The sequence below is a fragment of the Giraffa tippelskirchi genome, chromosome 3, assembly GCF_054371585.1.
Source record: "Giraffa tippelskirchi isolate mGirTip1 chromosome 3, T2T-mGirTip1v1.2.pri, whole genome shotgun sequence".
Classification (NCBI taxonomy): Eukaryota; Metazoa; Chordata; class Mammalia; order Artiodactyla; family Giraffidae; genus Giraffa; species Giraffa tippelskirchi.
The window spans coordinates 49,995,696-50,006,365 of NC_137277.1; the positions used below are offsets into that span (position 1 = coordinate 49,995,696).

Consider the following 10,670-nt stretch of genomic DNA (forward strand, 5'->3'; position numbering starts at 1 on the left):
AGGGTGCAGTTTGGAATCTGTGCCCCTGAAGCCGTCAACTGTAGGGCCCTGCCCTGGAGAGGTTCCTCCTCACCCCATCTCTGCTGAGGCAGACAGCTTTCTCTTCATCTTACAGATGAGAAAACGAGAGCTGGGGCTGGTGGCGGGGGGGTAGGTTATGCAGTGCTTTATCCCACTCCTGGCCATGTGGGCTGGGACACAGCAGTCCTGGATTCAAATCCTGCCCCTGCTCCTGCTGAGTCTCTTCCCTCCCCACGCCTGAGTTTGCTCTGCCCCGTTGAGGGGATCACGGCTCCACCATGCTGGCTTCAGGGGGCCTCGTGCAGAGGGCTGTTTGGACGGAGGGTGTTTGTGCCTCCTAGGCTCTGTTGGGACATCGGCCTTGCTGCTGGGGCTCCCAGAAGATCATCTGCTGGAGACACTGAGGATTCGAACCATCCGGGCGGGCAGGGGCCGGCAGGTGTTCCGGAAGCCCTGCTCCCAGGCTGAGTGTGACACCCGCAGAGATTGTCTGGCCAAACTGGTCTATGCACGGTGAGTGCTCTGGGCCCTGCCCTCCTCCCAGATGCCCCCAGTCTGGAGTTGGACATACGGAAGCAGACGGGTTCCCTGCCCCGTTCCCCAGCCCCAGGGGGACAGTAGGAAGTGGCTGCTGGGCTTCCCCAAGCAAAGCCCTTGGCTTGATTCCGGAGGACTCTGCTTGGGGAAGTGGCCACAGCCTGGCCTAGACTCAGCGTGTTGTTCGGGGACAGGAGCCTGCCTTCACCTTGGCGATGGGCGAGGAAGGTCTGCCTGGCTGTCTGCTGGCAAGGCCAGCCCAGAGGTGACGTGAAGCCCTCCCAGGTTCAGGCGCAGACCTGTGGGTGAACAGGCTCCTGGGTCCCTGCCCTCGTGCTCTCTGTAGCCACCTGGAGATTTGATAGACGCTGGTAGAGCCGGGAGTTTAGCCCACGCCCTTGAGCAGCACTGCAGGGAGTGGAGCCTAGATCAGAGAAGGTGGGGGTCTTGGCCTTTCCCCGTTGGTTCTGTGGGCATCTCCATCCTCCGGCCATGCGCTTGGGGGCGTTTCTCACCCTGGGCTCTCAGACCCTTCAGGATGCCCCTGAGGGTATCTGGGGCCCCGGATTCTCTGAAATTACGGGACAGAACACCTGTGTGTGTGTGTGTGTGTGTGTGTGTGTGCGTGCACACGCGCACACGTATTTGTGTGTGGAACTTGGGCAGCTGGAGGGAAGGTCCCGTTGCTTTCATGAGCTTCTCAAGAGCTAAGAGCCTGACCAGCACCGCTGAGGGAGTCAGAACCTCTGAGGGAAAGTGGCCCAGGGCTCCTGGGCCCAGACTGAACCCAGTTTAGCAAGGGACTCCATTCTCACTCCCTCGAAGCAAATTTCAGGTCAGAATTTCAGGACAAAGATTTTTAAAGGTTTTGTGTCAAATCACTGCAAAATGGGTAGATAAAGCATGCCAGTTACAGACACAATGAACCTCCAACCACAGATCATTTTACACACAGCAAACAGGTCCTCATATCACCAGGTCTCTTGTTTTTACTACCTCACATGGATATCTGAAGCCCTTATTGCAAAAATAGAAACCGTTTAAAAATTTGCAGACCAATCACTTAAAGAAATCCAAAGGAAGAAAACCCTTGTATCACGTCATACGTGTCACCACATTGTACGGCAACCATTCCATCGTCTCAGGGGCGATAGTTGCAGACCACGGGGTGTCACTGTCCAGCTGGGGTGACAGGGCGCCCTCATACAGAACAGAGTAGGGGGATGTCGGGGGGCCTTGAGCTCTGGCCTCCACTGGCTGAGGTTTGCAGGGGAGTCCAGTGAACTCAGTCCTTTATAATCCCACCCAGGCCTGCCCCTCCACCCCTTGTCAAGACGGCAGCTGGGTGTCAGGCCAGTGACTGAGGTGCACCCACACCCTGACTAGCCCCAGCGTTCCACAGCAGACCTCAGGGATGTCGTAGAGTCACCTCCAGACCACCGCAATAAAGCGAGTCTCACAAATTTATTGGTTTCTTGGTACATAAGATATATTTACACTATATGGTAGTCTGTTAAGTGTGCAATAGCTTTATGTCTAAAAGAACAATGTATAATTTTAAAATAGCACTGTTGAAAAAGTGATGCAATAGGCTTGTTCGATGTCGGGTTGGCACAGACTTTCAATCTGTAAAACACGCAGTAAAAGGAAGCTTTACTGTGATGTGCCTGCAGCTGGTCCTCTGCTCACTCTTGCTGTAGACAAGACAGGCCTTTGTGTGCCTGGGCACACACATGACCCCAGCCTGCAGGTATAGTGGGCTGGCACAGGATGGGTGGGAAACCAGCAGAGAGGGTTTAGCCCTTGACCTTTCAGGCTCAGAAGACAGGCCCTCCATCCAAGGGGTGGTACCCAGGCTGTAAGGGCAGTTTTGCCACCCTTCCGGCTCACCCGCACGCCTCTCACCTGAGCCCACTCCCCCCATCACCAACAGGCTGTTTGACTGGCTGGTCTCGGTGATCAACAGCAGCATCTGTGCCACCCCCGACTCCTGGACCACTTTCATAGGTAGGTCGGGGGGCCCCAGACAGACAGCAGAGCCCGGGTCTCCTGGGGGCCTCCAGGCAGCTCCTGCACCCGTCTGCTCCCGCTCTACCAGTGTGGGGCGAGGTCCCTCTCTCCGGTGCCCATGTCTGGCTGTCCCTAGCTCTCCAGGCAGGCTCAGCTGGTGCCCAGGCCACGAGGGCCCCTTCACCCCCTGGAGACCCAGCTCCAATCTCAGGAGAGTAGTGAGGAGCAGCGAATGGGCTCAAAGGGCCTTGGGGGGGCACTTGAGAACATCTTGGGAACCTGGATGGGACAGTCAGGTAGAGGAGGAAGCAAAGCTCAGAAGCATCAGTGACGTTTGCTCACAGAATGGTGACCACCCACTGAGCGGCTGCAACCCAGACCGTCCAGACTGAGTGGGACACGGGGTCCCTGTGGCCTGGTTCCCTCACACCTCCTTCAGCCTCTTCCTGCTGAGTTTTGAGGGTGATGGGAACCGCCCCCCTCCTCGGGGTGGGGTCGAGTGCCCACTCGGCTTCATCCTCAGGCTGCCAAGGGTGAGGCTTTACCCCAGGCCCCTTGTAGCCCCACAGTAACCGCACAGGTTCCCCCCCGGCCCCCCAGGCCTGCTGGACGTGTATGGGTTTGAGTCATTCCCCAACAACAGCCTGGAGCAGCTCTGCATCAACTACGCCAACGAGAAGCTGCAGCAGCACTTCGTGGCTCACTACCTCCGGGCCCAGCAGGTGGGTGGTGGGCCGCCCTGCGTCCTCGCCCTCTCCCTGTCCCGGGTGTGCTGGGCACCTTCAGTTCCCTCTGTGAGTCCTTCCTGGAATGTGCTGTGCCGGGGCTAGTGGGGGGTGGACCCCCAGAGCTCAGACCGGGACTGCCCTCCGCCCCTAGGAGGAGTACGCAGTTGAGGGCCTGGAGTGGTCGTTTGTCAGCTACCAGGACAACCAGCCCTGCTTGGATCTCATCGAGGGGAGCCCTGTCAGCATCTGCTCCCTCATAAATGAGGTGGGGGGGTCGCCGGCATGCCCAGCCCCCCAGGTGGGGCTTTGGGCTTTTCCCGGGACCTCGAGGCCCACCCTGCACCTCTGTCTGTCTGCTTAGTGGGTTCACCTGCCCTGTGAGCCCTCCGTCGCAGGGTCGCCGTGATGCTCCCATGGGTGGGTTACCGCGCCCCTCTGCCCCGTGGCTGACTGCCCGCCCCACGCAGGAGTGCCGCCTTAACCGGCCAAGCAGCGCCGCCCAGCTCCAGACACGCATTGAGAGCACCCTGACCGGCCGCCCCTGCCTGGGCCATGACAGGCTGAGCCCGGAGCCCAGCTTCATTGTGCTGCATTACGCAGGGCCCGTGCGGTACCGCACCGCGGGCCTGGTGGAGAAGAACAAGGTGAGGGCCGGGCTGTGCCCCGTGTCGCCTGTGAATCCAGACGCGGAGGCGTTGCCGCACGTGTGTGGCAGCATCTGCTGTGCTCTCTGCCAGCCCGCACATCCTCTCGGGGTCCAGGGTCACCTCTCGGGCCCGCCTGTCTGAGGTCTCTGCTGCTTGGGCCCAACCTGCCCGGAAACGACCTGCCTCACACCGCGTCTCCTGGCCTCTAGGTTCAGACGCAGGCCAGCCCTCCTCCTGGGGCCCCATTGAGCAGGGCCGGCAGCTCCCCCCAATCCCCCACGCCCTCACCCCCCGCCCTGTCCTTTCCGCATAGGACCCCATCCCCCCCGAGCTGACCCGGCTCCTGCAGCAGTCCCAGGACCCCCTGCTCAAGGTGCTGTTTCCTGCCGACCCTGAAGACAAGTCCCAGGAGGAGCCCTCCGGCCAGAACCGGGCCCCTGTGTTGACCGTGGTGTCCAAGTTCAAGGTGCGTCCAGCGGTGTTGACACCACGTGTTCGCTCATGAGTGTCCAGCGTTTACCAAGCATCTCCTGGGATCAGGGCTGTGCGCCTGGAGCACGGAGGAGTCCAGTAGCCGTGGTCCCGGTGTGCGGTAGAGACGGGAACCTGACAGATGGACTGTGGGTCCGTAGTTGATGTGACAGGAAGCCTCGGGCCCGTGGGTGGCAGTGTGACCTCTCGCCCACCGCCGATAGAGGGATCACAGAAGAGCAGTGGCTGCTGAACCTCCGTGGCGGCCCACTGCGAGCTCCCTCACTTCCAGACAGACTCTGTCCTTGGCGGAGCAGGCTTGCCCCCTCCTCGGCACTGTGTGCGTCTCTCAGCCCCTCAGCTCTCCCCCACTCCCACCCTCCATGCCGCTCCTCTTGGTTTGCTCTTTGGCCTTCTCATCACCTCCCGGGGAAGGCCGCCAGGGCAGCCCAGGTCAGGGAAACACCTCCCAGTCCAGCCTCAGACACGCCCCTGAGGGCCCGCCTCACGTCTGCGAGGCCCTGCGCTGTGCGATGACGGCGGACAGCTGTATTGTAGCCCCCGTACACAGGATGGGCTTAGTCATGACAGGAGTCGCCTGAATGAACGGCAGGGGCTTCTGAGATGGTTCCCTTCTGGGAAGATTGCCCTGGTTGGTTGGGGGGGAGCCTGAGACCAGATGCAGGCATTCGGACCAGGTGGAGGGTCACAGGTCAAGAAGGGTCCCTGGAGGCGTGCTCTGGGCACACCTAGTGAGGGCTGCCAGGAATCACCCCGGGGCGTGTGCGGGTCCCAGTCTCGGGGTTGCCCAGCCGATGCTGCCCTACAGCCTGAGCCGCAGTCTTCCCTCTGCAGGCCTCCCTGGAGCAGCTCCTGCAGGTCCTACACAGCACCACACCCCACTACATTCGCTGCATCAAGCCCAACAGCCAGGCCCAGGCACAGATATTCCACCGAGAGGAGGTAACACACTGGGCTGCAGCTGCTTCGTGGAGGGTCCCATTGTGCTGAGAGGCTGGAGGGGTGAGAGACAGGACATCTGCTCCAAATGGTGTTAGGAAGGGCTTCTCCCCCCGGCTCTGGCAGGATGGTTGTGTACAGTTGTGTGGCCTGTGTACTGCACAGTGGCCCAGCCACAGGAAGCGAGTAGGGGCTACAGTGCATCTCCCTCTCTGCTCGCCAAGCACATGCTCTGAAGGACAGGCGGCCCAGAGGAATGGGTGTCTTTCGTGATTAGCTGAGAGTCTGCGTCACCTTACAGACCAGACACAGGGCTGGTTCTGATGAGAGTGTAGTTCCTAAAATTTGCTCAAAAGCACTCTGTGGCCAGCAGCTGCCCTTTACCCTGTGGAGGGATGTGGGTGAGGTGTGAGAGCTGGATGGTGCTGGAGTGGGTCCCACAGTCACATGGTTGATGTGGCCTTAGGGTCCATGGCCAGGATCACTGCTCTGTGGTAAAGACCTTGGGTAGGTCCTGTAAGCGTCTTCACAATATACCCTCCCCTGCCTCTCAGCTGTGACCCACTGTGTTGTCTGCAGAATATAAAATAAATAAAAACTAGGAACTGGATCGGGCTGTGTTGTGAGGCACAGTTGGAAGCAGTGAGACGGCCATGGCTGTACCAGAAGCCAGGCTTCACATAAAGGGACCTGGGACCACCAGGACCCCTTCTAGCAGGGAGAGTCTCTCCAGGTCCCTTGATTGCTCACTGCCCCAAAGGGTGTCCGCCCTCAGGGGAGCCCGCAGGTCCCTGCCAGTGGCATCGGGGCCTGTGGCCCCTGCTGCCCACGCCATCTCCCCTCCTTGCAGGTCCTGAGCCAGCTGGAGGCCTGTGGCCTCGTGGAGACTATCCACATCAGTGCCGCCGGCTTCCCCATCCGGTGAGTGGGTCGGTCTGTCCATCCGGCACGGGGGTGGGGCGGAGCCAGGCACAGGGGCGGAGCCAGAGCCAGGGTGGCGCCTGGGCCGAGGTCAGCAGGACGCGGAGATGGAGCAAGAGGCGGCCCACGGAAGTCGGCCTGGAGCTCGAGGGCTGCACTCTCTTGCTGTGCCCTGTTTTATGGAGGCTCCGGGTCTGCACTAGAGTCAGGAGAGAAGGGAGAACGTGAGTGGGAGCCCGATCCACCAGGCGCGAGGATGGCCTGGTGAAAGAGAGAAGGGGGTAGAAGTGGACTATGGCATGGCTGTGGGACTGGGACACGGGCTGATGGACTGTGGGTCCCTGGGGAGGGGAGCAGCCGCCTTCCAGGCCACAGAAGCAATTTCAGCTTTCGTCTGAGGCAAACGGGTAAATCGGGAGAGCTCCTGACACCAACACAGGATGACCTGGGGGATGCCCGGGGGTGGGGAGTCAAGTTTGAAATGTTGGGGCATGTGAGGGGCTGTTCTCAGTGGCTTTTAACACCAAGAGCCAGGAGACCCCGTGGGAGGTGTGAGGCCATTCCCTGAGGGTTGAGAAGCCAGCCACAGCCTGGAGGGAGTCAGGGATGAGAGAGGAAGCGGGGCTGCGGGTGTCCTGGAGGCTGACAGCAAGTGAGCTCTGTGAAGGCCTTGCCTAGAAAAGCAAGGCTCTGTCTGGGAAAGACCAAAGCTGGCTTCCCGCCGAGGGACCCCAGTGACTTCATCCACTCTGGGCAGTCAGGACAGCGTCTCGCTGGTGGTCGAGCAGAGTAAACAGTGACTGCAGGCTCACCGCTGGTCACTCTGTTTCTCCTTCCGCCTACTTCGGCTTCTAGGGTCTCTCACCGGAACTTCGTGGAGCGGTACGAGTTACTGAGAAGGCTCGGTCCTACCACAACCCCCGGTCCCCATGGCCCGTGTCCGGATGGAGGGCGCTCAGGTGAGGGCGCCCACTGGCCAGTCATCTGTTCACCCAGTTCCCTGAGCACCTACTAGGACCATCTCAGGGTGCGGGCCTGGCACCTTAGAGATGAGTAAGACACAGTCCTGCCCTCATGGCTGTTGGTCCAGTGGGAGAAAGAGACTAAAAGAAGGCAGTTAAGCAGTGAGGAAAGTGGCAAGACAGAAACAGGATGCTGTGGGTGGTGAGAGAGGTATGAACCAGGAAGGCTTCCTGGGGGAGGTGGCATCTGAGGTGAGGTGGGACTAGCCAGGTGAAGGGACTCCACGGACGGGAGACAGCACCATGTGTGTGAGGAGCTCCAGGCTATTGAAGGTTGCTGGCTCCTGGGGATAGAGGACAGTGGGAGGCGAGACTTGGGGGCAGGCGGGCCCAGTCCCAGAAGCCAGACATTCTCCAGATAGATGGGAGGCACTTCCAGGAAAGGAGGGGGTGATACCAGCCTGAGGCTTTCTGGAGGCCGCCGTGGGGTGGGGCCCTGGTTGGCCAGAGGGCAGAGAGGCTCTAGATGTGGGCACAGCTGGGAAATGTTGGGAAGAAATTGGTCAGACTTGGTGAGCACTGGATTCGATGTAGAGAGGAGAGGAAAGGATTAGCCAGGCCTGGCCAGCGGGGAAGAGAGGTCGGAAAAGAGCTTGCTTTCTGGGGCAGCTGCCGGGCCAGGCCCTGCCAGGGGGATGTCGGGAGAGGCCTGCTCTACGGGGGGTTGTCTGTCACATGTGGTGTCACTGAGGCAGTGAGAGTGGGTGCAAAGACCCTGGGCAAAGGCCAAGGACAGGGCAAATCTCCCCAATGCACACATACCTGGGCAAAGGCTGAGAATGGGGCAAGTCCCCCCAGTACACACACACAGCCTTCCCCCAGGGCCCTGCACCCACAGGCAAAGTTCTGCTTTGTATCTCCCATCTCTGGGGCAGTTTTGCCACTCTCCTTTCATCCTTTCTCCCCACCTCTCCCCCCTCTTCCTGCTGTGTGCTCTCCTGTTCTGTCTCTTGCCCAAAGCCCCCCGGGCCCCTGGTCGGCTTTGCTGCTGTTTCTCATCTGCGGCGTCTCCTCTGGCCACCGCTGTCTCCAGAGAGGCCCTGGGCAGCTAAAGGTGGTCAGAGCCCTCAGGTAAACCCTCCATCTGCAGGAGCTGCCCTGCCAGGTGTGGGGGGCAGGCAGGGCCCCTGCTGGGGTCTGGGGTCTGTTCTCCGCTTTTCATCCACGGCGAGAGGGCTCAGGGGCAGAGAGGGAGGCCGGGCTGCCCCATGTGGCCCTCAGCATGTTTGGGGCCTTGGAAATGGGCTGGTGAAGCAGCATGGGAGTCTAGGCACCAAGTGCCCCCTGCCCAAGGGGACCTCCGGGGGTGGGGGCTGCCGGCCAGTCCAGGGCACAGCCTCCAGGGGGACCCCGAGATCCCTCAGGACAGCCTGGGGGACGATGAGAAGAGGCCACCTCCGGCCTCCTCCCCAAAAGGAAGGAAGGAATGTTGAGAAACGTGCAGCGGGAAGGAAGCCTGTGGCATGTCAGGGGGACACTGAGGGGATGGTGACGGGCTGACGGGCCCTGTCTCCATCCTCAGAGTGGCCTCCGTGCACCGAGCCGGCCATGCTGCAGGGCCTCCTCCAGGACATCCTTCACGTGCTGCCAGCCCAGCTGCACTGCGGCAGGACCAAGGTGTTCATGACCGACTCCACAGTAAGCAGGGCCGGGGTGAGGAGCTGGCGGCCACGGGCCTGGGTGGAGGACAGGGGAACACGGGAGGCCGAGGACCTCAGCGGACACTCTCCCCCCAGCTGGAGCTCCTGGAGCGCGGGCGTGCCCAGGTGCTGGAGCAGTGTGCCCGCCGCATCCAGCGTGGCTGGAGGAGACACCAGTGCCGCACGCAGGCCAGGCGGAGCCGGGCAGCTGTGCTCATCCAGGCAGGTAGGAGCAGGGCCCGGGGCACACGGCCCTCACTTATGACCAGCAGGTGGGCCCAGGGGTGGCCATCTCTGCAGCTGCACACGATCCCACAGGATACCTGTTTCCCTTGAGATACTGCTCCTAGAGTCCCCACAGACCAAAGTGGACCGTGTCCCAGCCTCTCGATGTTAACTGCGTGTCCCCCATGGTGTACTGGGCCTCAAATTCCCTGTCCACCTCACCCAGAGCACCCCCAGTTCAGTACAGACCACGACCCACCACAAGTAAGGGTGCTCTGTAGTTGGTAGAGGTTCCGAAGTTGCCGTTAATTCCCCTTTCCCCGTCCTAGAGAGCTGTACTTGTCATGTATTTTTCCCCTTGATAACTCATGATTACCTGGGTTCCTGGGCGTGTTTAAGAAGGTAAGACCAACAAGATCTGATAAAACAAGGAAGCAATGTATGAACCATGACACAGCCTCACTTTGAAAAACAAAAATGCTAGAAACAACCCAAATATCTGACAATTGGTGGAGTCATGGCTCCATTATGGACCCATCTTGTGATCCAGCTAAGAAGTGTTTCTGAAGAATATTTTTAGTTTCATGGAAACCCCATTTCCAATCTGATGTTTAAATTTGGATGATGAGCTACACAGCAAGGTGATGCTACCTTCCTAAGGTGTATTTGTGTGTATGGGCCTGAAAATATTAAGGAAATGCTGCAAAACTACCTGGGTTAATGAGATAACAGGTGACTTTCATGTCTTTACCGAATAGCCCTCTTTCTGAATGACTGTACCAAAAAATCAGAAAATGCTGCAGTTTCAAAAGGAGATTAAAATTGCCCCATGACTCGTCTCCCATCCAGTAGCTACAACCTTCATCAGGTGTGGGTGTGTGGTGGTGTCCGTGGATTCCTAAGGCGAGCAAGCAGATTCAAATGAGGGCTTCCAAAAGGAGAGAGGTCGTTTTAAAAGATGCAGACAGTTCAGACCCTTCGTGTTCCCTGGGCGTTGCCCAGGAGGAGGGAGCCCAAGATGGGAGGTGGCAGCTTCCCCTTGGCTGGGTAGGCGTCTGCCTCCAGGTCTGAGCGCTGTTTTTCAGAGCCAGGTCCGTGTCACGTTGACTCAGTCCCTGACCTCCCGCGGCTGCCCCCGTTCACGCCCACGTTTACAGCAGCTCTGGCGCTGGTGTGGCCTGGTTTACCCAGAGCTCTAACCAACATGTTACTCTTGTTTCCTGTTTCTGGACAAACCCCTCAGCCGTCCGTTCCTGGCTGACTCGGAAGCACCTCCAGCGGCTGCACGCGGCTGCCACGGTCATCAAGCGTGCGTGGCGGGAGTGGAGGGTGAGTGCTGAGCCGGAGGTCACGGCGGCCGGGGGCTGCCCCTCCCCGTGAGGTGGGCGGCTGCAGGGCCCTCGCGAGGGATGTGGGCACCGCGCCACCCACGCGGCAGACGGCTGTGACACAGAGGGGCACAAGCCACTCCAGGAATACACTAAAACT

General features: G+C 59.9%; 1 protein-coding gene across 23 annotated transcripts in view; it reads left to right on the forward strand.

Annotated features, from left to right (window-relative positions):
- MYO19 (myosin XIX) overlaps window positions 1-10,670 on the forward strand; it is a 53,160-nt gene that overhangs the window by 28,212 nt on the left and 14,278 nt on the right. For 14 of the 23 annotated variants that reach the window (XM_081584879.1, XM_081584885.1, XM_081584881.1 and 11 more), the window contains 12 exons: window positions 363-534; window positions 2,492-2,565; window positions 3,169-3,290; window positions 3,448-3,561; window positions 3,764-3,940; window positions 4,257-4,409; window positions 5,270-5,377; window positions 6,225-6,295; window positions 7,151-7,254; window positions 8,840-8,955; window positions 9,054-9,183; window positions 10,426-10,511. In XM_081584879.1, the coding sequence (XP_081441005.1) occupies window positions 363-534; window positions 2,492-2,565; window positions 3,169-3,290; window positions 3,448-3,561; window positions 3,764-3,940; window positions 4,257-4,409; window positions 5,270-5,377; window positions 6,225-6,295; window positions 7,151-7,254; window positions 8,840-8,955; window positions 9,054-9,183; window positions 10,426-10,511 (1,427 nt within the window). The remainder of the gene's footprint in view (window positions 1-362; window positions 535-2,491; window positions 2,566-3,168; window positions 3,291-3,447; window positions 3,562-3,763; window positions 3,941-4,256; window positions 4,410-5,269; window positions 5,378-6,224; window positions 6,296-7,150; window positions 7,255-8,839; window positions 8,956-9,053; window positions 9,184-10,425; window positions 10,512-10,670) is intronic. The other 9 variants (XM_081584894.1, XM_081584902.1, XM_081584891.1 and 6 more) reach the window with 2 other exon arrangements.